At 35.9% G+C, this 27777-nt stretch overlaps 1 protein-coding gene across 1 annotated transcript; it reads right to left on the bottom strand.

Annotated features, from left to right (window-relative positions):
• On the bottom strand, positions 1-27764 carry SLC6A15 (solute carrier family 6 member 15). Its single transcript, XM_058568708.1, has 11 exons — positions 27476-27764; positions 24388-24545; positions 23909-24035; positions 22670-22851; positions 15401-15511; positions 11786-12027; positions 11498-11690; positions 10400-10592; positions 7547-7706; positions 2475-2637; positions 1-1359 (listed from the first exon to the last, which is right to left on the bottom strand). The coding sequence occupies exons 1-11, from the start codon at positions 27762-27764 to the stop codon at positions 988-990; spliced, it is 2190 nt and encodes a 729-aa protein (XP_058424691.1). The 3' UTR covers positions 1-987.
• Positions 27765-27777: the final 13 nt, after the last annotated feature.

The following is a 27777-nucleotide window of genomic DNA, read 5'->3' as shown; positions in this document are numbered from 1 at the left end:
AACTTTGTTTATTTGTAGCTTAAAATGTAATGCCATACAATTTTAACAATCACTTAAAAAAAGATTTATATTTGCATAAAACAGAAGCAAAACAGAAAGATAGGAAATAAAATGCCATCTTGCTTCAAGTTTTCGAATCAGTACTTAGAGTACTAAGTAATATACATCTATGTACATTGCAAGTATATTATATAAATATACTATGGGTAATCTTGAAATCACAATAAATATCAAGTAGGTTTTTAGGCACACGGCATAGAAAAATGCAGAATCTGCATAATTCTTAAGAGTGCTGAGCGACTCATTCTTAGATCATTTTGACACATATATTTTACACAAAATATACAGCCATCACGCACATGATCCCCAGTCACCTCTGAATCTCAACTTTCATCCCAGCATTAGTGCCTTCTTATTCTTTGATACTATTGCTCTATACAGCTATTACATAAGAAAATATTTTGCAGTTTTCTTCAACTAATTGCCTAAGAAGGTATCAGTGCTACCAAAATAAGTACAGCCTGTCTATACAATATATTCATGGAAATGTGCTGAGAGGCACCAACTTACAGAACTGGTCATTGTAATACCGGGAGTTAGTTACCCTGAAAGCAAACTAATAAATTTTAAAGTATACCATTTTTGAAAAGCCAATTCTATCACATCCAGAAATTATTAGAAACTGAGGTAACACCTGTTTTTTAGAGATAGAAATACTTGAAAAAACACCAAAAGTATTTTTAAAAATTCTGACAAACATGGACCTCAGTCACTATGAGCTTTGTCTGTAACTCTTTCTGCGCAAATGTAAACCAAAGAATCCAAAGGAATGCTCTAGTTGAACGTACATATACTGTTAGGATTAAAGATCACAGCCATGGAACACCTGAGATCGCCCTCTGATAAGCGAAGCCTAACGCTTCTCTTAGTAGAGCCAATGTTCATTGATAAGAATGAACCAGATAAAAGCCACTGATTTTCCCCCAGCTACAAGTCAGATTCTGGCATATCCGGCATATCAGCCATCAAGTACCCTATTCCATATCGTCCATTGGGAGCAGTATCCAGAGTTGGTGATCCACTCTGTTTTCGATAAATATTTTTACCAAAATTTGGAGATGACATCTCGCTTGATATCTTTCCATGAATGAGGCTTGCATCATCTCCCTCTAAGTTTACAGGCTCCTTCAGGACCCTTCCTCTCTTATAAGTCACAGATGCTAAATTACCAGAACTATCGTCTATAAGGTTGCAGCGACGAATGATGAAGACAATCGGGATGGGGAGTATTGCTAGGACCATCAGAGAGATACAGACAACCATTCCCCACGTTGGATAGCTCAGAAATTCTTCAGATGCCTGTTAAAGCCAAAAAATAATGATTAACACTCTTTCTCTGCAAGTATGTGAAAAAAATTATATTTGTCTCAGGTTTGTAAGCAAAGACTCTGGGCTAGTCTTGGGACTTGCTTTGACCAATAGAACGCCATAAAAGTGACGTTAAGCAACTTCCAAAGCTAGGCCTTAAAGGCCTTGCAATTTCTGCTTCTGTTTCTTAGAACGCTGCCCTGAGTACATAATGCTTGGAAGAAGCCAAGAATGAAAGATCACAGAGATGGTGCCCAGCTCTCCAGGTTTCAGCAACTGCATGAGTTAGCTCAGGCAAGATGGAGAGAAGAATTGCCCAGCTCATCCAAAGAACCCTAAGAAATAATAAATCAGTATTGCTTTCAGTCATTAAGTTTGGGGGTAGTTTGTTATTAAGCAACAGATACCTATTGCATGTGCCACATCATCTTTCTAAAATCTGAAAATCTAAATTTTGAAGCACATCTGGCCCCCAGGGACTTGGTAAGGGATAACAGACTTATTTATACCCCATGAATTAGGTGTTATTATATAGGATTATTGACCATAGAATAGTTAAAGGTCAGAGGTATCTCTGAAAAATAAGCATTCTGATTTTATAACAGCTAATATATATCTCATGATTACATTATTATATGGCTAATGCAGCTTGAGAACAGAAATTGAAAGCCGCTGCTAACATAAAAGTTAAAACTTTGCTTCAATATTTACTTAAATAGTGTCTACACAGCTAACGCATATTTTCATTGTTATATAGTATCTGGGATATGATTTAATAAATTTATATAGGAAAAATATTTCTGGTAGTTTGAGCAATAGTTTTAGAGTCAAAGGCCCAATAATTATTGGTGTATCTATGGTGACATGAATTAGGCTACTTTAATGAGGACCAAGTCCGTGTTTCTCAAGTATTAAAAAAATCTGCAACGTATAAAAGAAATCATACATGTTTGGGGTCAAACAAAACATAAATCTTAAGATCCTTGCATAAAAGCAACACCATCCATTAAACAGCAAAATATACTATGAAGAAAGCAAAAGATGAAAAACTCTAAACTGGTATTTTATGTATACTATTTATCTAACTTTCTTATTTTGTATTTTACCTTATCCTCAATCCATGCATTGTAGCCAGGAGGACTTAATCCCATATTCACAACACTAGCTATTAGCAGCGATAGTAGCATTAGAGGTGAAATATATTTCCACATATAGTAGTAACATCTGTTAGGAGCAAAGCCCAGCATATCTTTTAGGTCTTCTATAAACCTAAATAAAAGGAAAGTATTTAATTATTTCCCGAGTTAATATTGCTACACCTTGAAAATGTGCATTATATCACCGATTTGACAGAGGTTTAGCCATGATACCATATGACGTTCTACGCTGAAACAAAAAGTCATATTGGGAGATAACTTATAAGTTAGGAACATTTGTCAATTTATAAAGTAAAATGGAACCAGTCAAGTACTATAATTTTCATTTAACAAAAGCCCCTTTAGCCAATCACTGATGTCTCCTCCTACTGATGACTTTCTACTCGATGAACACAGTATTTGCAACACATTAAAAATTCCTTGTCTCTTTTTTTGACTCAGCAATGATTAATTAATATCATCCAATATCCAGTCGGTATTTATATTATCTGAACTCTCACTTCTTTTTCTAGTCTGTCTGAGTTGCAAGAAGGTCCATGCATTGCAACTGACTGGTGTGTTTCTCAAGACCATTTTTCATCTCTGGCTTCCTCCTATGTCTCTTTTTTGTTTCTTCCCATTTTTTGCTGAGTCCGCTGGGTACTCTGTCCTATGGTTTCCCACAGTCTGGATTTTGGGGTCTGCATCCCCACAGTGTTGCTTCACAAGTACATCTGATCCTCATATTTCCTATAAATTAGTACTTAGACCTAGTAATGGTTAAACTTATGTTTGTTTTCCTTTTTTTTGCTTGAGGAAGATTGGCCCTGAGCTAACGTTTGTGCCAGTCTCCCTCTATTTTGTATATGGGATGCCGCCACATGGCTTGATGAGCAGTGTAGGCCCACACCCGGGATCCAAACCTGTGAATCCCTGGCTGAAGCAGAGCGTGTGAATTTAACCACTATGCCACCGGGCCAGCCCCTCGTTTTCTTTTTAAGTCAGGTTATCAAGGTATTATTTACATGAAATAAAATTCACCCTTTTTAGGTATATGATGTTAACACTGTCAGAGCATACAGCCATGACATACTAGTCTATCTCCCTTAATATTTATCCAGAGCTAAATATCTACTGCGCCCCCACCAGTCCCTGTACTGATGTTTCTGTAGACTTTTCTGTTGTCTAAAGCTAGTTCTCTAGTAGGTTCTTCAAAGAAAGGTCATAGTAACTATATTCTCTAATTTCTTGCATGTTTATAATTATTTGTTTATGGTCACACTACTTGAATGTCAGTTTGACTGGATTTAAAATCTGTGTCTTATGTTTTCTTTCCTTGAGAATCATAAATAAGTCTAACTACGTAGTATTGTTTCAAGAAGTTTGCTGACTATCAGATTTTTCTCTTATAAATAGTTTTGCTTGTTTTGTTTTGTATTTTTTTTTTGCCTGGATGTCCCAATTTTTTTTTTCTTTGTCTTGAAGTAACATCCTAAACTATGTCCTGGTGTTGGCCATTGTGTCTATTTTTCCAAGTACATTGTGTGCACTTTCTACATTCAAGTTCTCATTTATTTCAGGCAAGTTTCATGATTATAGTTTTTAGTATTTCTTCTGGCCACTGCTTTTAGAGGCCCTCATTGAATCATCTTTGCTTAACTCCTGTTTCTATTCTTTTTCTTAAATCCTTCGTTACTTCTTCTTGGTTTTAAAAAATATCCCCCCTTTCTAGCTTCTCCTTCTTGTGGAATTAGCCATTGGGCTTATTGTTTCTGTGTCCCTTTTAATTTGATCTTCATTTCTGAAGTGTTTTTCTTTTATTCACAATTATTTCCTGAATTCTACCACCTCTGCTTTCAAATCTTCCTTTTCTCTAATTACCATATTTCTTGACTTTTAAATAACTGATATATGCTGTTCTTTTGTGGCTTCTATCATTTTTAAAAATTTATTTCAACTCATTTTGAAATAGTTAGTTCACCTATTTTGCTTGTGTGCTTTTGTTTTCTGCAGCGATATTACTCTGCTCCTTTCCTCTTTCTTTAAAAGAATAAGTTTCTTAAGATTTGACCACATTTGAGTGAAATGAATTTTACTGCATTATTAAGAGGGAGGGATGGGCACTTCCTCTCTGTGCACATTAATCCAAGATTGGCCTCGTAATTTGTCAATTTCCCTCCTCTGCTCTCCTCCTCATATTACCTGGACTTGCTGTTTCCATCGCCCCTACTGTCTCTCTTCTGCTCTGTTCAGGTTTTGCTCCCTTCACTTGCTCTTCAGTGCAGAGCTTTATCTTGGAAGGGAATTCTGGTTTGTTAGTTTCAAGAGGTTTTAGAGACCAGATTGCTCCAGCACTGATGATCTTATTGCACTTTGTTCCCTCTGCATTCCTTGAAATGAGGGCAAGGACCCCATAAAAATTCTCCCAGTGCAGGTCACTGTCTTCATGTGGGCCTGCCACACTTTTCAGGGAGGCTCTGGGGATGATGAGGGAGCTGTCAGAAGCCCTGCCTGCATATCCTCTGCCGTGTCTCACACAGATGTGATGCCACAAAGGTCCTGTGGCTGCCAGCAATTTGTCCCTACCCTCTCTTATTTGAGGGTTCACAGGAATATCTTCTTGCCAATGTCCACGGGTATTTGGTTTTGCTATTATAGTCATTATTTTTCTCTTTCTTTTTTTAAAAAGAGATCTGGAGAGATACAAAAACTATGCGGCCATCACCTTCAGCTTCACAGGATCCTCCTCATTTTCTTTCATTCATATTTCTCCCTAATTCCTAAATTGCTATGTGCCGATATATTTTTTTTCTGCATTTGAATTTGCTGTCTCAAAATTTTAGGTTTTGATTGCCTTCTTTCTCTTAACCCTGTCTCTGGAAATGCAGGTAAAAGTAGCAGAGGACATAGAACAGAACTGAGCTCACGAAACTGTTGAAGGCGAACTGGAAGAATATAAGGTTGCTACAGAAATTTAAAGGAGGGAGAGGGGCCGGCCCAGTGGCACAAGCGGTTAAGTGTGCGCGCTCCGCTGCGGCAGCCTGGGGTTCTCGGGTTCGGGTCCTGGGCGTGCACCAACGCACCGCTTGTCAAGCCATGCTGTGGTGGCGTCCCATATAACATGGAGGAAGATGGGCATGGATGTTAGCTCAGGGCCAATCTTCCTCAAAATAATAATAATAATAATAATAATAATAATAAAGGAGGGAGAAAGTAATTCAATGAGAGCATCTTAGATGTGAGAATTCTAATCCTGCTCCTAAGACACAATATGAGCTTTGGAGGCCCACAGACCTGGTTTCAAATCATAGCGCCGTCATCTTTTAATGTATGTCTTAGTCTCTCTGAGCTTCATTTTTGGCATTCAAAAAAGATAATACTTATCTTGGAGGGTTATTGCTAGGCTCATAGACAATGTATGCAGAGCACACCACCTCACATACAGTAGGAATTTAATAGATGCATCTACTGTTAGTAGTATTATTCCTTCTTTTGTTATAAGTATTATTATTTAGGAACACAACTAAAAAGAGATATTTTCTACTATGCCTATTGTAAATGATGAGCTGTCTAAATGGACATCTAAATTATGATCTCGTTGATCCACACATCAGTCCAATGACAATATCACATTCCCACATGGTGCAGGTTAGGCGTTGGGCGTAGCTTGGTAGAGTGTAGAGATATCCGGTTTAGAAATGAAGGTCTAAGTTAAAGTCCTGGCTCTACAACTAACATACTGTGTCCTGTACAAGCAGGACAATGTTCCTTCTGTGATGTGGGTGATAGTCACCAGAGAGTATTTTTATGAGGATTAAGATTTAATGCATGTCAGACAGCTACTACTACTATTGCTATATAGTACATGATTATTAAATGTAAGTTCCCCTACTCTTCCTTGCCTGGAGCTTTTGACGGTAATAAAAACATTTTCTAAGCTTTATTACAAAGCACACTAATGTTCTGTATGCTGTTTAAGAGGACTCTGGTCTTCATTCAATGAACTCATTCCTACTTTGCACAGACGTCTAATAAGCTTGATGATCTCACTGCCTTAGTCCATATATGTTAACTAGAGATAACAACTTTAAAAAATATTGTACAAGGCCTCCAGACACTTTTTTCTTCTGCAATTACTCTAATGCTTCACTTCACACCAAGTATATATGCTTTTCACATCAAGTAGGTATGTAATTCAGAGGCTTAGGCATCTAGTGAATTCAAGTAATGACTTCATATAAATACGAAGTTTGTATATAGCAAATGCCATATATATCTCAGAGCAGGATATATCATTTCCAAAAATTAGCCTGCTACATAAAGCATAATGTAGCATAATAAAATAAAATTCCTCTCATAAAATAGGTTAGCAAAGTAATTAGGAGCACAGGCTTTAGAGTTAAGCAGAAATGGCAACAAATCCCAGGCCTGCCTCTGTCCAGAGTGTGATGAGCAAGTCCCTTGTTGTGTCACTCAGCCTGAGTTTTCTCATCTGTGAAACGTAGAGAACAAGAAGAACTCCAAACAACCTAACAAGGTTCTTGGAACATAGTCAATAATCACTAGGTCTTGAAAGTTACTATTTGATAACCAGAATTAAATCAAAGCTCCAGAATCCTAGATGATATTACCATCCACACAATTCTATCTAATCACCTAATAGGGGAATATACTTCAATAAAACTGTTAAATGAATGGGGCTGGCCATGTGGCGTAGTTAAGTTTGGCGTGCTCTGCTTTGGCAGCCCAGGTTCACGGTTCGGATCCCAGGCACAGACATACACCACCCATCAAGCCGTGCTGTGGTGGTGACCCACATATAAAGTAGAGGAAGACTGGCACAGAGGTTAGCTTAGGGCCAATCTTCCTCACACACACACACAAAATTGTTGAATGAAGATGAGCCTGCAAAAGATTTGATTTTGTGGCAACAAATTTTTCCCTTTAGACATTTCCCTCCTCTTCTAAATGAAATAGATCTTTACTATTGGTCTTTCCAAAATAGAGATGAAAAATGAATGCATAAAAGCAAATATACTTACTTATCTATGCCGTAAACAAAGGATACAGCAATATTCTCCAAAATGACTACAATTAGCAGCGGCAGTGTTGCAGAATAATCATCAAACATTGTAACAAAGTAATTTCCAGAGCGTTGCACAAATATCAGGCCAATACAAAATGCCAGAAGACAACAGATCACTGGACAAAAGGAATAAATTAAAAATTAAGCCCTTATTCAGAACCAAGTCTTTTAAACTTCATTATGAATTAGTATAGTCAAACAATAATTTTGTTTTCACTTTTATAACTTGCCAATGATATAAATAGGCAATACCTTTCCAAGCACAAACAATAAATGAGAAAAAAATGAAGATTTTAAAAGTATAAATCTCCATACCCTTCATCTCTTTATACTAACAGCAAAGTGATCTTTCCAGGCAGCAAATGTTCATAGGTCATTTCTACTTTTAATAATGCTTTATAGTTTTGGGAGCTACACTGAATTTTTGAATTTATAATGAGACTAATGTGACATAATAAAATTGTGATAACATATATGTTATATTTGATTGAAATATGGTTATTTTTAAAGCATAACTGAAAAAATCTGATCAGACCTTGCCTTAGCACCAACCCAAATCTAGATCTTGATATTGCCTGAACAGATTCGTTGGGAATGCATTATGACAGGGTTGGGCAACCTGGTTATCCAAGAACTAAGAAGAATCATCTAAAAGGAGTTTCCACAGTAGTATCTAAGAAAGATGCAGAAATTTTGACCAGTTACCATTAACATGAAAACTTAGATTTCTGGATTCCATATAATATTCTCATATTTTTCGCCATACTCTTTATTCTCTCATGCACATTAGTGGAGAAGCCTTCAAAAATAAAAGATGACTGTGTTTTCTTTCTCAACCACCTTTAGCAGAGGTGAGAAAAAGTGAAAGACATACAGCAGGTAAGAGCAGCTCAGGAGGGAGAAAGCACACATGCCTGGGTTCAGTCAGATGGGGGTTCTAACAATCTCAGTAAGTATGGGTTAAATTAAGCCATTACTTCCATCTCTTAAGCACTGTGCTAGTGGTATGAGTTTCATCCTACATAAACAAATATTTATATATAAACACACAATGTAGAAAAGGAAAAGTAACATTTACTTGGAGTCTATCACATACTGAAATATTTAAATGCTTGTCACAGTATGTTGTACTCAGAGTCTCAGGATGGAAGTAGCAGAGCTTGGATTTGAACCATGGCCTTTGTCACTTTCACTCTCTCCTCATTACACCATAACATAAGGTAAATACGAAGAAAGTGTATTCTAGGCGGTACGGACAGTAAGGGTTTTGCTGGAGATGTGAGAGGAAGAGACAGTGAGTAAATTCACTTATCTAAGTCCAACTATTAGAGAAGAGAAAAACATATCTGACAAATGTGATGGAGGAACATTTCCTCAAGGTAAAATATGACTGAAGTATAGGTGTGACCCCAGAGGACAGGTAAGGGGGGAAGACAGGGCATTCCCCTTTGCTCTGACCAAACAGTGGAGTCAGTGAGAGTCAGCAAATACCATCTGTGTGTTTTTCCCTCTACACTGCTGCTTTTCCCTCTACACTGCAAGCCCTCTAACCACAGGATGGTTTGGGTATGGGGCAAAGATGAGGAAAGCAGCAAAGATGACTGTTATGTAGCCTGCATGTCAGGGTATAGGATATTAAGAGCCTTAAATGAAATAGAAACTTCAGAAGTAGTGATCACCTTTTGGAGAAGATAAAGAAGTTTCTCATTTATGTTCAGCTGAGTTGAGGATATTTAGGTATAAATATTTAACAAACTGCTGAAATTGTTTTACACACACACAGTTAGAGCAGTAAGTGATAAAGGTATATATGTGAGTTATTTACACACGAATTATTACTAGATCTTTCCAAGCAAAACAGAGCCTTCGGGGCTGGCGCACCACTGCCCGGCACTGAAGGTCACCCATATGTTTTTTGCCATTTATTTTTGCATCGCCTGCCGACACTGTTCCTGCACTCTGTCTGGCCGGCTTCCTCACAGCTCCCTTTACCTCTATTTATGTACGTTTACTAAAGCTACCCTCTGATCCCTAAGAAGACCCTCCCCCTTTCCAATTCAACTTCCCTCTCTTGCTGACAGTTCCGTCATATATTTAGATGACCTTTGCTGCTTCTTAATTCTTACAACGTGTAAAGTCTCTATTATGCTAACTATCAGGATATTACATGGTACAGGTCTCATCTACCCAACTTGATTTTAATTATCAGTACTATTCTTTTTGGAGAAGAGGCTCTCCCATATCTCTGTATCTCTGTTATAATTTCTCTTATATCCTTAATATCCCTCAAATGCAAGGACGATGTACTACAAAACTGGCACTGTAATAACTGCTTGCAGATTGGACTTATTAACAACCATCAATATTGATAAATTGTTTTGTTTTCTTTCCTACCTAGAGATATTAACTACTAGTAGGCTACAATTGCTATTTTATAGGAGAACTGAATTTAGGTTTATCAATTTCAGCTATGCACTTTGTGGAAAAGGAGTATTGCATCCCAACTACTTTTTTATAATTATTTTACTTGTATACAAAATTACATATGAACATTCCATGACTTTATTCTAGTGCCAGTAATTCATGATAATGACATTATTATTAGTAAAGTATAATAAACAATCATTAATAACTAATGTAATCTATATTAAATCTATTATTTGCATATTATATAAATATGTAAATAAAATAACAAATACTAATAATATAACTAATAAAGAGACATTAATAAAACACTTTCGTTTTTCCATCTCTGATCACTCACTAAGAGTAAAATTTTCAATGAAAAGTCAAATGCATAAAAACTCACCAGTAAGAATTTCTTTCCTCACTTTGAAAGTGTCCACAATAGGTGTGATGATCCCTTCAATGGTTCCAAACATGCTGCCAAGCCCTAGATTGACCAGCATGAGGAAGAACATCACTGACCAGAAGGGAGATGCAGGGAAGTGTGTCATTGCTTCCGTAAAGGCAATGAAAGCTAGACCAGTCCCCTGAACAGCCTGGAAAATATACAAAAGAGCAACATTAACACAGAGCACTATTAAGTGATGGCTATACACATCAGTGACAAAGGGGAGGGAAAACTCTCAATAATGCCTGGAGTTACTGGCAGTAAACATGCTGGTATCATGTTGTTTCCAAGAAACTGTGCCTCTAACCAAACTTCAAGTTGACTGTGTTATCTCAAAAGACAACAGATAGACCAGAATTAAGACACACACACACACACACACACACACACACAACTTTTAAGGGTAAGTTGTTAAATTTTTCCTTACAGAATTCAAGATTTTTATATTAATGATGACTTCATTCATAATTACCTACACATGATTTTTTATGTTTAGTCACAAGTATACTTAGCTCTCTTACAGAAAGTGATTAATGGACAATTTCTCCAATTATATTTTCCTTTTTGGCAATACAGGGAGAAGGTGAAAAGCAACACAAGGACATTTACTACTGTTCACCTATTTCGTGTTTATTAAAATATACGACAGTGGCTAAGAAAAAGGACTTCATCATGACTTGTTGAATACAGTTAGCAAAATGGCCAAATACCATTCATGTGCCAAAACAATCATGTAATATGTAAATGATAGTCATAATTCAATTTTTGTATTAAATATTATACCAGGAAAAGTATCAGAGTGACTTCATTTTCTCTGATGAAAATCACTTAAATTTATATTCATTGCGATTTAATCAATGAAATTGTTTTTTAAAGTAAAGCAAAACTTTACGATTTAAGAAAGAATGTTCTCTGAAATAAAGAATGTAAATTCTGCAACAGCATAATCTTCCACAGGCATTTTAAAGGTCATTTTCCTATAAGAAGTCTCCTGGACAATGCATGTTTCAACTGAATGATGATTACTTGATTACTTAAACATAGCCTACTGACTTTATTTAGCTCATCTTCAATTTGACAGGAATTGAGATGAAGAGCGGGAAACTCCTCTTCTTTCACTTTTTGAAGGATGTCATAAACTAAATGATAATCTTCTGTGGTAACAGCCGAAAAGTTGATATGATGGGGGATAATATCCTGACTAAGGTTGCCCATTTTCAAAAATTTTATGATCATTTCCGAATTTCTGAAAAATAGAACATAATGAACACTTATGGATTTTGGGAGTACATTTTCTATATAATTATGCCATCAGAAGCTAAAGAAAATTAATATCCATACTCTGCAATGCATTTCTCATTTACGACATTGGCTTTGAAGCCCAGAACTGCAAACACCACCAATGTTGCCAGGACAGAAGTAAAAAAATTGATGAAGGACACGAGGACAGCGTCAAAGTGGCAGTTGTTGTCTCTCTTGTTGTAGCTGGAGAAGGCAATGACGCCACCAAAGCCCAGCCCTAAGGCAAAGAACACCTGCGTCGCCGCTTCTCTCCAGACCTTCGGCTCCAGCATCATTTCCAGCTGTTTAAAGTTAAACATAACAGAGGTCAGCTGCAAAATAATAGTTCAGATTAATCTACATGGAGTTAGTCTTATTGTTCAAATATATCATAATGATATCTATGAATCCAAAGGCTATTTAAATCAGGGGGACAATTTGTTCTTAAGTAGAAATAACAAATTTTCCATTTAGGAATGAAACGAGGAATATGAATAAGCAATACTATAGACTATCAAGCCTTTATATAGAGATTTTACTGACATGGAGATTTTCTACTTCTATGGGAATTTTTAAATATCTTTAAAACAAATCATCACAGGACTATTTGAAAGAGAAATTAACTATCTTCAATTATTTCCTATTTATATCTTTGTTTTCTTTCCAAAGCAAAATAAATCAATTATCAATAAAAGTTAAATAATTCCTTAACTAATACCATAAGTTTTTTGTTTTCTGGTGAAAGTGTAATAATCAAAGTAGATAATAATTATAAGCTTGGTAGAGTTGAACTATTTGTACTTTACATATTCACGTACGTATCATTCATTTATTCATTCAATACTTTCCTGAAAGCCTTTTCTTTGAAAATTGAAGAAATTCAACCATATCATTTCTAAGGCCCTTTCAGATCCAAAGTTCTAAAGTTGTGAGTCTGTGCCAAACATACATTTCAATGAACTCTGCTTTACTTCTTAGACAATTATCACTGCACTGTATATAATCAAGCCTTTAAATGAACAACTAATATTAGCCATATCTGACAGAGACTTCAATAAACAGTTAATTTTGATTTCAGTAACAGGAGTCTTTAAATTGGTATTTTATCTCTTTTTACTATTGCAACGAAATTGCCTTTATCGGGAGCAATGTGGAACGTGGTTACGCCCAGGAGCTCCACAGAAAGTTTCAGGTGCTGGCCATGTAATAATCTATAAACAGTGCAACCTGGGGTAAGTGGCCTGTCCTCCCTGAGTTTCAGCTTACTCAACTGAAAGATGGGAGTAACAAGACACATACCACTTACCACACAGTGCCTGCCACAGGCTAAGTGCTCAATAATTGCTAAGATACATGGACTGTAGTGGTAGGCAAACTGAGAAGCACTTTATATGGATTATCTCATTTCATCTTCACAACAATCCATAAAATTGTTGCTACTATTATCTGAATCTTAGAAAGATTAAGTAACCTGCCTAAGGTGACACAGCAGGTCTGGAGTGGAGCTGAAATATGAACACAAGCAGATTTCAAAATGCATATATTCTCTCAAATGTTAGGATTTATTGTTCAATTAATTTTAATGATTATTATTAAAATTTATGCAATAGTCTCATCAAACATAATCATCATTATATTTATAATGTATTTACAATTAACTCAGATATGCATATTATTTATTGACTATTGCTACAATATACCATTCTGTGGTTAATTCTGATCTACTCAAATACACTCAACTGTCTAGCTCTACATTACCCACTAGGTGGCAGACAACACCCATTTACTAAAGACATTATTCAGCTTACTTTCAAATCAGGAACTAAATACTCCATTCACTGTTTTAGGAATATTTCATGTGCTTAGGTACTTTCTCCCTTACATATACAATGTGAATTAAAAAGTAATTGACAACCTCTTATCATTATTATATTAACTATCACATCCTACAGTGATGCAAAATCTTATCAACAGTCAAAAAAAAAGTGAGCTGAAGAAAGAATTAACTATATTAATAGTGAATCCTAGTCCTGGTTTAAAACGTTAATTATGCCGTAATTTTAAATATGAGAGCCATGTAAGAGTGTCATATCAAACTATTTAAATTCTAAAATATCTATTTAAATTAAATATTTAGAATTATGTCACAAGCAATTGCCAACCTGGAAAAAGATGACATTCCAGAAATTCACACCAAAGCTAGCTGTTTTAAACCCAGAAAACCTTTTTCTTCAATATTACAAATATAAGTATTTTTGGTCATTACGTATGGCTCATTTGAAGCTGATTTAAGTTATAGCTGAAATTTATAAATCTCAACTAGTTATTCACTGAGGAGTTCCAACAACTCTAAATGTTGGACTTTTGAACTATTCAAGAAAATCAGATACCAATGTCAGTATATTTGTTACTAGAGAATGAACACCAAGTTGTAAACAGATGCCCAAAGAACACAGCCTCTTTTACACAGGATCAAGGGAGCTGCCAGGAGTGACAAAGAATTCCGGGAAAGCTAATATCTTCTGCCCAAATCTCACAGCATGATGCTGGCTGCATACTCATCCTTCAGATAACTTCTCATTTCTGAACTAATTTTGAAATTGTATCTTTATAACGCAGTGTCTGCCAAAACTTGTTTTTGTTTCCTGTAAATCAATATAAGTCCACAAGTATTGATTAATCAGGTTCAATTTGCCCAGTGTTTGTTTGTTTGCTTTTTGTGAGGATGATCAGCCCTGAGTTAACATCCATGCCAATCCTCCTCTTTTTGCTGAGGAAGACTGGCCCTGGGCTAACATCCGTGCCCATCTTCCTCCACTTTATATGGGATGCCGCCACAGGATAGCCGGACAAGTGGTGCATCGGTGTGCGCCTGGGATCCAAACCCGGGCCACCAGCAGCAGAGCATTGTGCACTTAACCACTACGCCACGGGGCCAGCCCCATCAATGTGCCCAGTGTTGAGTTCAGCTCTAAGTTGAATGACAGAGCATAAGTTCTGAGCTTCTATGAAGCCTGATGAGAATTTTCCTAAAATGTATGTGCATCTGTAAAAGTTACAGAACTTCCCAAACTCACCACTATAAATACTATTGTAGAAGGTACAAAACCTTAAAACAAACAAACAAATAAACCAAGAAAGCACTGATGTTCTGAGACAGGATTTAGAGTACAGTAGGGTTCTTAACTTGAGTCCATGAATTTTAAGTGATCTGTCAACCTCCTGAGACGCTAAGTAAATTAATATGTTCGTTATTTTTTCTGGTAAGAAGATCCTATTGTCAGTTTTATCAAAGGGATCCATGATACAAAATGTTAAGAACCACTGAAATGGAGGAGAAAGAGCGAATAAAGATTGAAAAGTTCTAGAATTTATCAGAATTAGAAATTTATAAAATAAGAAATTAATTGATTATAAAAGAGGAATTTTTGAAGTTTAAATAGTGATAGTCTTACTCTAGAACTAAAAAGGGATATTTAAAATTGGAGATGGATGGATATAATTATAGATACACGAAAGCTCTAATTTTTCTAGGCTGGTTAACATAACTGTAATTTAAAAGTCTAATGTACATATGGTAGAATAATTATCCCTTAAATCTAACAGTGGGAATATCTTAACAACAAACCTAATGCTTTCACGGTCACAAGCCTTAAGCAGAAGCACAGCGCGTACCTTAGGGGTAAACATGTGGCGGATGCCATCAATTGAGCCATTTAACAGCAGCGCTCTGACGAGGAAGCACAGAAGTACCACGTATGGGAACAGAGAACTAAAATACATGATCTGCAAAGAAAGAAAAACAAAAACAGGCCAGACACACTAATTATATTCTTTTTTAGAGTTAAGATTATGTGTTCTGCACCATACTTTGACAGTTAACTGTTTTATAGTATGATTAATAATTTGTATAGCCATCTTATTAGAATGGCTTATTAGTCGTGATTAAATATAACTTATTTAAGATCCTATTTATTGAGATATTCCGAAAAATAAGAAATCTTCCTTATTTAATCTCCTTTAAAATAGTTCATATGTATGGGCTAACTTGAAATAGTGTTAATTCTTATAGTTCATAAAACAAGCAATATTTAAGAGAAATGAATGGTCACTGACTCCCTAACAAATTTCTACTTTTACTGTTGTGCCATTATGATTCTGTAAAGCTTGTGGAGTAGGGAGTGGTCCTATGTTAAGTTTCCTACAGAACCTCAGCAATTAACCATGTAAAAGTTTTACTTTCTTCTTCAGTATTTCTACCATTAAAGTTAAGCAAATGTTTATCATAGAAAAAGGATTGTCCTAACCAAACATTTACCGCCTTCTTGACATTTCCATGTGGACACCCAATGAGTCTCTAAGGCTTTTCAAGTCCCCAAGGGAACTTCTGAATTTCCCCCAAAGCTGTCCCCACCCATCACCCTCTAAGTAAATGGGCCCACTATCCATCCAGCGGCTAAAGTCAAATGTCCAGAAGTAGTCCTGCACTATTTGTAATATTCTCCTAACTGGTTTCCAGTACCAGAGATAACCTGGGTTATCTCATTCCCTGCTTCACACACTCCAGAGATTTCTAAAACACTTGGAATAAAATTCGAATTCCTCCCTCTGACCTGCAAAGCCTTACACTAGAGCCCTACCGGCCTGCCCCACCACTCTTCCCCCAGCTGAGCTCTGGCCCCGCGGGCTCCTGCTCTCCGTGGGGAGACCAAGCCCTCCATCTTCAGGGCCAGAGCAGGGCTGGGCCCTCAGTCTGAGGCACTCATCTCCCTCATCTGCACGTGACTCGCTCCTCTTTGTCATTTACGTCTCATCTTCATCTTCTCCAGGAAATCTTCCCAGACCACCCAAGATAAGGCTATGCTTTTTTCCATCCAATATCCCCCCTCTGCCCTCCCCTACACCCTATGAACCCTCCATGATATTACCTTGTTTTGGTTTTTTTGACAGCACTCAGCACTGTCAAAATTATGTTATTTATACATTTACTTATTAATTTCCAGTCTCCCCTTCGTGTTAGTGCTGCCGAGTCAATTCCCACTCCTAGGGACCCTGTGTACAGCAAAATTGAACCTTGACTGCTCTTTTTAAGCCATTCTCTCACCTTCTGGCACTATATCAGACAATGATCTGCCACTATTCCTAGGTTTTTCATGGCCAATTTTTTTTGGAAGTGGGTGGCCAGGTCCTTCTTCTTCGTCTGTCTTAGTCTGGAAGCTCCGCTGAAACCTGTCCACCATGGGTGAACCTGTTGATATTTGAAATACTGGTGGCATAGCTTTCAGCATCACAGCAACACACAGCCGCCACGGTATGACCACCGACAGATGGGTGGTGTGGTTCCCTGACTGGGAAATGAACCTGGTGAGAGCACCAAATCTTAACCACTAGATCACCACCTGTCTCCCCTATGGGAATATAAACTCTGTGAGGGCAACGGCTTTTTCCCTTCTGTTGGCTACCATACCCCAAACACGTACATAGATGTTGGCACATCGTACGTATATGCTATGTATCTGGGGAGGGAGGAATGGAGGGAGCGTGGGAGGAATGGAGGAAAAACTGTCATAGCAGGGGATGACTCAGGGCAGATAAGAGAGATTGAATCCAATAATAACTATACACAAACAACGTATAAGTCAACATCATAATTTGCATTTCTTCTATAGTTCTATCCACTTATATTTAAATACATATAGAACACGCTAAGGAAAAATTAATAAAATCTCAACATACTTCTGAATCAATGTCAATAAAAATAATTATATTTTAATTTAATCAGTTATAATAAAACATAATTTCTCAGTCATTTCAACTTCGTTTAATTCCTTGATTACTTCCATCCACCCACATTTCTTGATTTCTTTTTATCAGAATGCCTTCAGATGAAGTAACTTTTTTTTCATTCTCCTTGCCTACTTTTAGCATTCTTTAAATGTCAGTCTACTATGTATCTACTTAAGTAGCCTGATCTCACTTGAATTAAAGCTATTCCTTTTACGATTCTTCTTCACAAATCTTGAGGCTAGCCAGAAGCATGGGTTCGCTTATGCACAACAGCTTATCTTTTTGTTTTTTTAAACAGAACTCAAATTTGCTGCCTTCTAAGTGACTTATATGACTTTCATTAATCCTATTTATTTCAAAACTGAAAACGAAGGCTACACGCTAAAATAGTCTGGATAGGTTGGTTTTAATTTTTCCAACAAATTTACATATGCTCAGTATGTTTTAAATATAATTTCAAATTAGAGACTAAGGGAAGAAGTGATTCTTGCTGTACTTGTATTTCTCCAGGCTAAACATCTCAAACACACCCTTAATACGTCCCTCTTTCCAACATCCCATAACCAATTGATTCTACCACAGAAATCTCAGACCCGTCCCTGTGTTTCCATCCTCAATGACGTGTCATCTTTCACTTTTATGAGCAGTTTCCTGCTCACCCTGTCTCCAGATTCTCTCTGCCAGCTCTCCCCTTCATCCCTGAAATCCATTGTCCACATTACTACCAGGATGATCTTTCTAAACTAAAGAGCTGATGGTATCAATGAACTGCTAAAAATCCTCAGATATTCCATACCATTTGTTGAGTAACAGCCAAGCATCTGACCAGTGTACACAGATCCTTTAGTATCTGCTATCAACTCACATTTCAAGTTTCATCTCCCAAGAGCTGCACAGGTTGTATGTAAAAGTCACACAGGGGTACTCAGCAATCTTTGTGCTTTGCACATCCAGTGTTCTCTCTCTGAACTTTCTGGTGAGCTCCTCTTCAAACATCAAACTCTAGACCAAAAGTTACCTCCTCTGTGAAGCCTTCCTCTAAATCCACGTGAATTTCAGTGGCTCCCTCTATGCCATCATGTACTTTTATATGCTTCTATTACTGCACTTATTCTGCTGTAATTATCTGTCTCACCCCTTAAATTATGGGTTCCATGAGGACAAAACTGTGGCCTATTCATTTTTGCATATCCATCAGCACCTTACATATAGTGGATACTCAAACATATTGTACATTAACAGAGAATTTATAAGAAATTAAGTTTTCCTTTCTGTATACATTCCCTAAAAAATTCAACTCATCTTTATTCTGCAGTATTTTTTAAATCATATACTAATATATGATCAGACTCATTTCAATTTTCATTTATTAATTTAATAAGTATTTGGGTTCTTAAAGACACTTATCTGGATTCAGTAATAGGACTCTGGCATAGCTTCCTAAAAAGGAACAGGAAAATTTCATGTTCAATATAAGACAGAGAAAAATAGTCAAAATTTAAAATAGTCAAGTAATATTAAGTGGGTAATGTCTAAACTTTCTTCTATGAGCAGGTAAAGGGACAAAATATTTAATTATTAAATTCTGAGATTTAAAGATGTATCTTAAGTCAGCACTTTTACAGAGGCAGCCATATTGTGTTTTTAAACACAAATTCTTTACATTTAATCATATGGATCTAATCTTATTACACCAACATAGTCAGTTGCATATTATTTAAAATAGGTTAAATTCTACCTAACTATATGTAAAATGTTACACTTTCTCCTTACACTTTATTTTATGCATTGCTACCTGAAATTATTTTACCCATTTGTTTATTGTCGGTCTCTGCCACTAGAATGACATTTCATGAAGACAGGCATTTGTTTGCCTGGTTCATTGCTATATCTCCAGACCAAGATGAATGGTTGGCATACAGTAGGTGCTCAATAAATATGTGTTAAATGAATACATGAATGATCCTTACATTGTCCAAGAAGTACACATTTTTAAGAACTGAGAAATGAAATATGTTTCTTTGGCTGATTTTAAGACCCCTGGGCCTTGATAACTGAAATGCCTTCATAGCAAGTGCATTTGGTAAGAGACTAGTTTATCAATCAAAATGTTTATAAAAATATTTTCATTCTACTCAACTGCTGAAGAACAGAAAACATCTGAAATCATTTAGTTGTTTTTTTTTTCTTACATATTAAAATGTTTACTATAAACACACTTTCAGAAAGTCATACTATTTGAGAACACCATAGCCTAGTTCTAGCTCTGCCACTTATCAGTTGTTTAATTCTGGCCAATTATTTATTCTATCTAAGCTTGTTAACTTTGTAGTAAAATGGGGATAAAAACATCGAAAATCATTGGCTGACAGAAAGACTAAACAAGCTATTGTATGCAAAGTACTTAGCACAGTAGTAGTAATTATGGCAAGGCAGTACTAGCAGAAAATATCACCTTAGAGTCAGAAGACAGCTAGAGCTTCACATTTCTATCCTTCATCTTGGGGCAGGCATCCCCTTCATAGCAGTTGTCACAAAGGGACATGCGACCTCTGTGGTCAAAACCTCCAGTGATGCCAGGCTCTCTAGCACTGAGACAACTAAGTTCATTGTTACCAGGCCTCATTGCTGAAAGGTCTCCCTTTCTTTGAAGATTTACCACCATCCCACCAACCTCCACAATCCCCCATATTTGATCATAGTTCTGTTCTCTGTAGCCACACAGAATGAGCCTTATTCTTCTCTGCATTCAACTATTTGAAGATTGTGACCACAGGGCTGAGATTTCTCTTCTCCATAATAAAGGGGGAAATTAAGATTTCAGTAAAATCCAGTACTGCAGGTACGGTCCAAGTGAGGTGTGCCTACCTGGCCCAAAGGAGAATGACAGTCAGACTCCTCTTATTTTATGCAGTTTCCAATTAGCGTTGTGTGTGGTATGTGTGTCTGTGTATATGTGTGTGTTTGGCCAAGCATATCACAAGCTGACTCATATTCTTTTAGCCACTAAATCCTCTAAGTTGTTTTTTCATATACTACCCTTAAACCACATCAGCCTTAACCATGTTTCTCTATACTGGACTTGTGTGATTGTTTATTTGGAGCTTTCTTTTTGCAGGCAAACATAGAGCTTTCCATTTATTCCTAATAAATTTCTTCTCCTTACATTGAGCTCATTGTTTCAGACCAAGGAATTGTGACAATTTAGACTTTCATCTCCTTGCTCATATTACGTACAGCTTTCTCCCCATCTGTGCCTACTGAATTCTTTCTTCAAATTCTGATGAAAAGCCACTCTCTCCCTGAAGCCTTCTCACTGAAATAATAAACTGTATGTACCAATATGCTGTATTACATTTTGAGAAATAAAGTTATATTACATGATATAAGAAAAACAACCCCAAAATGCTGTGATAAGAAAAGGATGAATATTTCCTTAAATAATAAAACATATACTTATATTAAGAAACAAAACGTGGCAGTAAGACTCCAGCACAGGGATTTCTGGACGTCTCTGACTGACCACACTTCGTTCTCTTTCTACCAAATGACATTTTCTTAGGATGCTTGTAAATGTGGTTAGATTTGGCTTAAGAATCTATTTCTTTATTTATAACCTGACTACAATGTGTCTCTGGCATAGTAGAAGTCACATCCAATTGAACAAATGAATTGAACTTATTTAATCATACAGTACATTAACATTCAGAAAGTACTGAAAGATTCAAATGTGTTATCTACCATGTTCATTTCTTCAAAGGAAAAATGGTATAGAAGTTCTAGCAGGAAGGTGAATGTAAAATCAGCTGTGGTTTACAAGTTAAAAATATCATCAAACATTTTGAATTAAATGAAGTAACAGGAAGCAGAGATGAATTAGACAGACTTCTGCCCTAAGAGTTCACTATTTGGTGGGAATAAAATATGACAGTGAGAGACATTACAGTGTTTCAAATAAATAACACGGGCTCTAGATTTAGACGGACCTGTCAGGTTTGACTCCAGGTACCAGCACTTACTAGTCATGACACTTTGAGCAAGTTACCTAATTTCTCAAACTTTTTTTTTTATCTGTAAAATAGGCCTGAGAGTAGCAATTCCTTCTTAGAGTTTTCTTTAGAATTAAATGGGATAAAGTACATAAAGCACTTATCACAGTGCCTAGAACAAAATAAACATGTAAGAAATATTGGCTTCTGTTATTGTTCCTGCTCTGATCACTGTCAGAATCATCTTCACCACCATCATTTATTACTACTACTGCTACTAGTCCCACTCCTACTAGTATAGATGGTGAGTGGTAATATATTAGCCTGGAAAGATATATGATCAGACCTATGCTTTGGAAAGAAAAGATAGTAGAGACGGACTGTCGAGGGGCAGAGAGAAGAAGCACCCACAATAAATTCTTGCTATGGCCCAGCCAAAAGATGTAGAGAGCTTTAAAACAATGACAATAATAACGAAAAAAAAATGCAATATAAAAGCAAAATAGTGAATAGCAATTACTTTCCTAATGCATCCTTTAAGAAAAAAAGAACTCAAGGTATCTAGAATTCACTTGATGTCTTTTTCAATCACGGCCTTTTAAAATGTTCCACATGCCCTGGCAGGCATGCCCTTTAGTCTTCTACATCACTCTGAGTTCCTTGTTGAGCTTGTCATAACCACCTAACGATGTTCAGATCTTTAAGAAATACTTCACACTAGACTATTTTAAAATCTTTTATGCAACTATTCCTTAGAACACCTATAGTAGAGGAAAATGATATAACACCCAAAAAATGAACAAATTCTTCATTCTACTACTTTCCCCAATTTCCCTGATTGGAATAAGTAATCAGAGAACTAAAACATTAGGGTCAACTAAATAAACGCAAAAAGAAAGGACTTTTAGGTATTGACAAAACATTTCACAGAAGATCTTGATGAAATAAGGAAAGATTATAAAGGACTTTAGATTTCACTATAAAACACTTATATCTTTCTTTATGTCCTTTTTTTAAACACATCTGTAAAAGCACCACTTTTAACCAACCTTTAATTAACTACCTAGGATGCTACTTGCAGTGTGCCCACAGAGATTTATAGCAGAGCTTGAGGGGAGCCTAGTACCAGGCATGGTGATTAGCAGAATTGGCGCTCTAACATACTAACTTTTCCAGAAGACTGAATGCCTTTGATCATAGCCAAGCAAACCACGACCCAGGCAGCCAGCAAGCAGACAGTCATCTTCCAGTTTAAGCCCCCACTTGCGGAAATGGAACTGGAAATATTCAGCGCTTCTCTGTACCAGTAATAGGTAGTGGCGGAACTTTTCTCACATTCTGGCTCTACAACTGTAAAAAGAAGGGTAACGTGATCATTTCAGATCTAAAGAGACAATGAGACATTGAGACAATAATGAGACAATTTTTCTTCCAGTAAGCCTGTAAATCAATTCTTAGCATTTCCTAGAAAACTACTACTATTCTACAGAAGGATTTAAATTCACAATGAAAACTCAACTGTGCAAAAATGTGAAAAACCAACAGACGTGTCCTCTTTGATATTTCTTATTACACATTTCTGAAATAGGAATATGTGAGCTTTTTATTAAGGTAATTAAAACACGTCAGGTTTACAGCCCCTTCCACGCCCAGAATTATCTGATTGACTTCCTGGGGCAGAGCTGTCAAACATGTAGCTGCTGGCCACGTGGAGCTAGTCTAAGTGATATGTGCTGTAAATATAAAATACAAAGGGGATTTTGGAGGCTTAGTACAAGAAAAATAATGCAAATTATTACATTAATAATTTTTATATTAATTATATGTTGAAATGTTAATATTTTGGATATATTGGATTAAAGAAAATATTTCATCTGTTTCTTTTTACTTCTTTTAAATGTGGCTACTAGAAAATGTTAGACTACATACATTATTTGCATTTTATAGTTACTAGACATCACTACTATAGGGAATTGTTCTTCATGTATATTCTAGGATATAAAAATAAATGATAGGAATGTGAAACAACAGAACCGAAGACATAAAAACAATTACTCCAATCCAAATTCTTCTTTTTGACCTCTTTTTTATTTTAGTGAAAATGTAAGGCATCAAGAAAGGTGTAGAAAATAAAAGACTGTCAAAATTAACATCTGAAGGCTTATAATATTTTACCCTAATGTCATGGGCCACAATAAAATACCTTGGGAAGAGCTAGTAAAATTAGATGGTGCCAAAGGTTTATCTCTCTGAGCATGCCAATCCTCAAAGTGGGGAAAGTTTGTTAGGATAATAATTTTGAAAGATTTCCCCATATTATTTTAAAAAAGAAAAACTCTTGAAAGCTCATGCCTTTACCAACTTTATGATTTTTAAATACAAAAACACTACATTATACATGTCTTACAAGTGTGTGAAGCATTTTTCCCCAAAGGACACTGATCCCAAGGTAGAGGCTGCTGAAAAGACTGAGAAAAATAAAACAAACTCCAGCCGATGATGACATTGTAGTAGAGAGCCACAAAAAAGCACACCTGCAAAATAAAACAATATGATTACATTAAACGTCTCATGCCCCTTCTTTTGAAATAATGAGATAAAAGGCATAAAACCCTATTTAACATTTGAAAATCCTCCTCATTTTATTTTTATTTGAAACATATTATCTTTCCTAAAAGGGTGGCTCTCATAGGTCTTACATGCATTAGCAAGACTGAACTATATTATATGCAGCTTGTTTTGTGTATTAGTGCAAGCTCCAGCAGTGCTCTTTTTTAAACATGATTAAAGAGTAGAAATACACACTCAAAAGTTCATGTAAATGCAAACTATATAATTACAAACCCTGTAAAAAATATATGGCATATACCATATCAAGAAACTTACTACACAACTTGCAAATCCAATCCCGCCCAGTTTAGGGCTTATATAATTCCATACACCAATGCTTCCTCGCCGAATTCTTTGCCCCACAGCAAGTTCCAGAAAAAAAAGGGGAATACCTATTACCAGAAGCAGTATTAAATATGGCAAAAGATATGCACCTACAGAGACAAGAATAAATAAAATAGATTATATTTTCAACAGTCACAGTAGAGAAGACACTAATTCTGATTATCTCATGAAAGATATTTGAACTTCTATATACTATAATCATAAGACTTCATAATTTATATTATATTTAAGTATATATATATATATACTTAAAGTACATATATATATATATATATATATACTTTCAAGAAAATGCAATTTCATTACTTTAAACTTCCTAGTATTTGAAACCTGAATTTGCTACAGAGTTTCTGTTAAAAAAATAATGATGATAAAAGTAAGACCATCAATGAATAGTTTTAGTTTCATTATATTGAAAGAGTAAAACAGCTTCCTTTTCCATAAAAATAACTGAGAGTAGGAAATCTCTACTTTCTTATGGTTGATTTTCAGTCTTTCGGACTTGAGCTGATTTTAGAAAGGGATATGTAATGTAAGTATGGATGCACGAGCTTATAAAACAGAATTATCAAAATTCTAATTTTAAAATCATTAGTAACCTTCAGGCACTAATGACCTGAAAATGTTTCCCAAAGGACCAAAAGTGCATTGTAACACCTGCACCAAGTCCTAGAGTGTGAATGGGTTTGTGTGTTTGCGAATGACCAGAGAAAAAGAGAGAATGAATTAAGACTGGATTCATTGGGGATCTTTCCTTAGTTATCTAATGACATGCTATTAGATACTGAGCCTTTACTTCTAACTCAAATTACTCTAAACATTAGCCCCCATATTAAAAACAGTCATAGCTATAATGTAACTGAGCATTTACTATTTGCCAGGCACATTTCTAAGCATGTTACAAGTAGTTACTCATATAATCCTTACAAGAATCCAATGGGTTAAGTACCATTATTATCTTCATTTTACAGGAGTGGGAACTAAGCCAGAAGAAGTAAGTTAACTTGTGAAAGGTCACATGCTACTGTGGGAAAGAGCCAAGCTTCATAGTCACACTGGCTTCAAAACTTGAGCTGGTAGCTTCTATATTATACCACATATTAAGCTTAACCATTGTGCTTTAAGTATAGTATCTTCGGACAAATCAACTTACACTGGGTCTATTACTTTTTAGTTCTATTATTCATAAAATGCCTCAAAAGTTGAATGAGTAAGATTTAGGTAGCCTGAGACTGTTTGACTAAACAGCCAGAACATACTACTCAAACACCTAGAAGGCCCAGTCCTATACTGCATGTTGACTACATCCTTTTGTACTCTCACAGCCATGTTGAAATGTTCAAGTCCATTGGTATTTTATAATATCATTCTCTAGCACTGTGATTAGAGGAGAGGAAGCAATACTAGGAAGGGCCTTTTGACTCCCTTTACATAGGAAAGAAAGAAGGAGGAGCCATTTTTGCTAATAACTAATTACTAAATATGAAATCCTTTAGAGCGCTACATCAAGCCAAAAATTGTATTAAATGGAAGGCATCCTGACTTTTCAGCCAAGACAGCCTTCTTCCTCAACAACATGGCCAGTGAGGCTCATAAGGTGAAAGGTCTGAAAATCAGAATTCATCTTCTGTCAGTCATGGCATATGAAATGATTTGTGAGAATTCAAAAGCAGGGTAGTACATAGCTACTTATAGCTGATTTGATAAACAATTTATATGTGATGTTAATGACTAGCTAAGGAGCTTACAATTTCAGTGGAGTAATGTGTAGCACAACACCAACTCCATGTGTTGATTCTTACCTCTCAGGTAGATTTGTCAAATAGGCAATAGGCTACTTCTTCCAACCTGTTGTTTTGTGCCTGGTTGAATTAACTAAGCAAGATCTTAAACATATTTTGGAACCGTAAGACCTTAGCTTTTTATCTGGTAATGGCTAAGAAGAAATTTCACATATGAATGGTTATACTATTTCATTTAATTTATAGGTTACAACTACATCAAAAATAAAACCATATTTTTGTCCAGTCAACAAAACTAAGACAAACTGAAGTCAAATACCAAAATAATCTTTCTATCCTTTGTGTGCTGAAATGCGGCTTAAAGAATATTTAGTTTTTAATCACACATATATTAACAGCTTTCATGTATAGAGATGATAAAGTTTCAACTCAAACGTTAGTTAACTTAAAATTCAGTTTGACTTCAGTGTACTAAAAAGCTTTGTATCCTGCATGAACAATCTATTCCTTTGTATATGCTTTTTTTCTTGATTTTTAAGACAATTTTTGCTAATAACACTTGGCAATTATATGCACAAATACAAAAAGCTAGAATATTGTGTTGATGCACATATTTTTGTTTAAAATTAAGGATGCTAATTTCTTGAAAGTTTTCTTTGAAACTAAACATTGTCCCCAAATACTACAGAACTGGGAACCAAATACCTATGATAACTAAGGATGAAGAATGTCTGGCATTATATTAATTATCTAGTTAAATCCCTTCTACTGGGATCTACCAAGGTCTGGTCAGCAATTGAAAACTATAATCATTCTAAATTATATGTAATTTTTGCTTTTTTGAAGAATGAAACAACTTAAAATTCAGTTAATAAGTTGTAGAGAGAAAAGTCTGTCTTCCTTCACCAATATTGTCTTATATCGGGAACTTGAGGATTTTTCTCCAAAGAGAAAAACTGACAGGCACAGGGGAGGCAACATTTGTTGGAAAAGTCAGTACTTTAGAGATGTTTAATAGCATCCACAGAAAGAATTTGAGTTTGTTACCCTTAAGCAACCCTTGTGTATTCACAGCAAACCATCTGCTCCTATGGAAACCTAATCTGAAAGCAAGGCTGAGCTCACTTCCAACAAATGAGCCTCCCCAGCCTTAAAAAGGAATTCATGGTTTCTAAAATAATGAGACTGCAGCAACAACAGGAGCCATTTGAGATAATCAATTGAAATTTACTTAGCAATGCATCATTTAAAAAAAAAAATCAAAAACAAAAACTTACCACCCCCATTCTTCTGACACAGGTATGGGAATCGCCACACATTCCCTAAACCTACAGAAAATCCAACTTGGGCCAGGATGTACTGTAGCTTATTGTTCCAAGCTGGTCTTTCATCTTCGACTTCAGATCCTTCTTCAACATCTGTGTCTTTCTCTTCTTGGACATCAACAATTAGTTCACTCTTCTTAAAAGCATCATCAGCTGAGTCTTCATTGGAAAGAAGGTCTTTGACAGACTCAATAACCTCATCATCTAATTCTCTCTTCACCACTTTGCTATTCTTAGGCATTGGAAAGTGTGGG

This window comes from Diceros bicornis, chromosome 25 (assembly GCF_020826845.1).
Source record: "Diceros bicornis minor isolate mBicDic1 chromosome 25, mDicBic1.mat.cur, whole genome shotgun sequence".
Lineage (NCBI taxonomy): Eukaryota > Metazoa > Chordata > Mammalia > Perissodactyla > Rhinocerotidae > Diceros > Diceros bicornis.
This window is presented reverse-complemented; position numbering and strand designations above follow the sequence as displayed.

Excerpts from the sequence above, each read along its gene's own strand:
- SLC6A15 (XM_058568708.1), bottom strand. The coding sequence starts at position 27,764 with ATGCCTAAGAATAGCAAAGTGGTGAAGAGAGAATTAGATGATGAGGTT. Across the intron at positions 11,691-11,785 it reads AATGAGAAATGCATTGCAGA|AAATTCGGAAATGATCATAA; the intron begins GTATGGATATTA and ends TCTATTTTTCAG. Across the intron at positions 7,707-10,399 it reads GAGGAAAGAAATTCTTACTG|TGATCTGTTGTCTTCTGGCA; the intron begins GTGAGTTTTTAT and ends CCTTTTGTCCAG.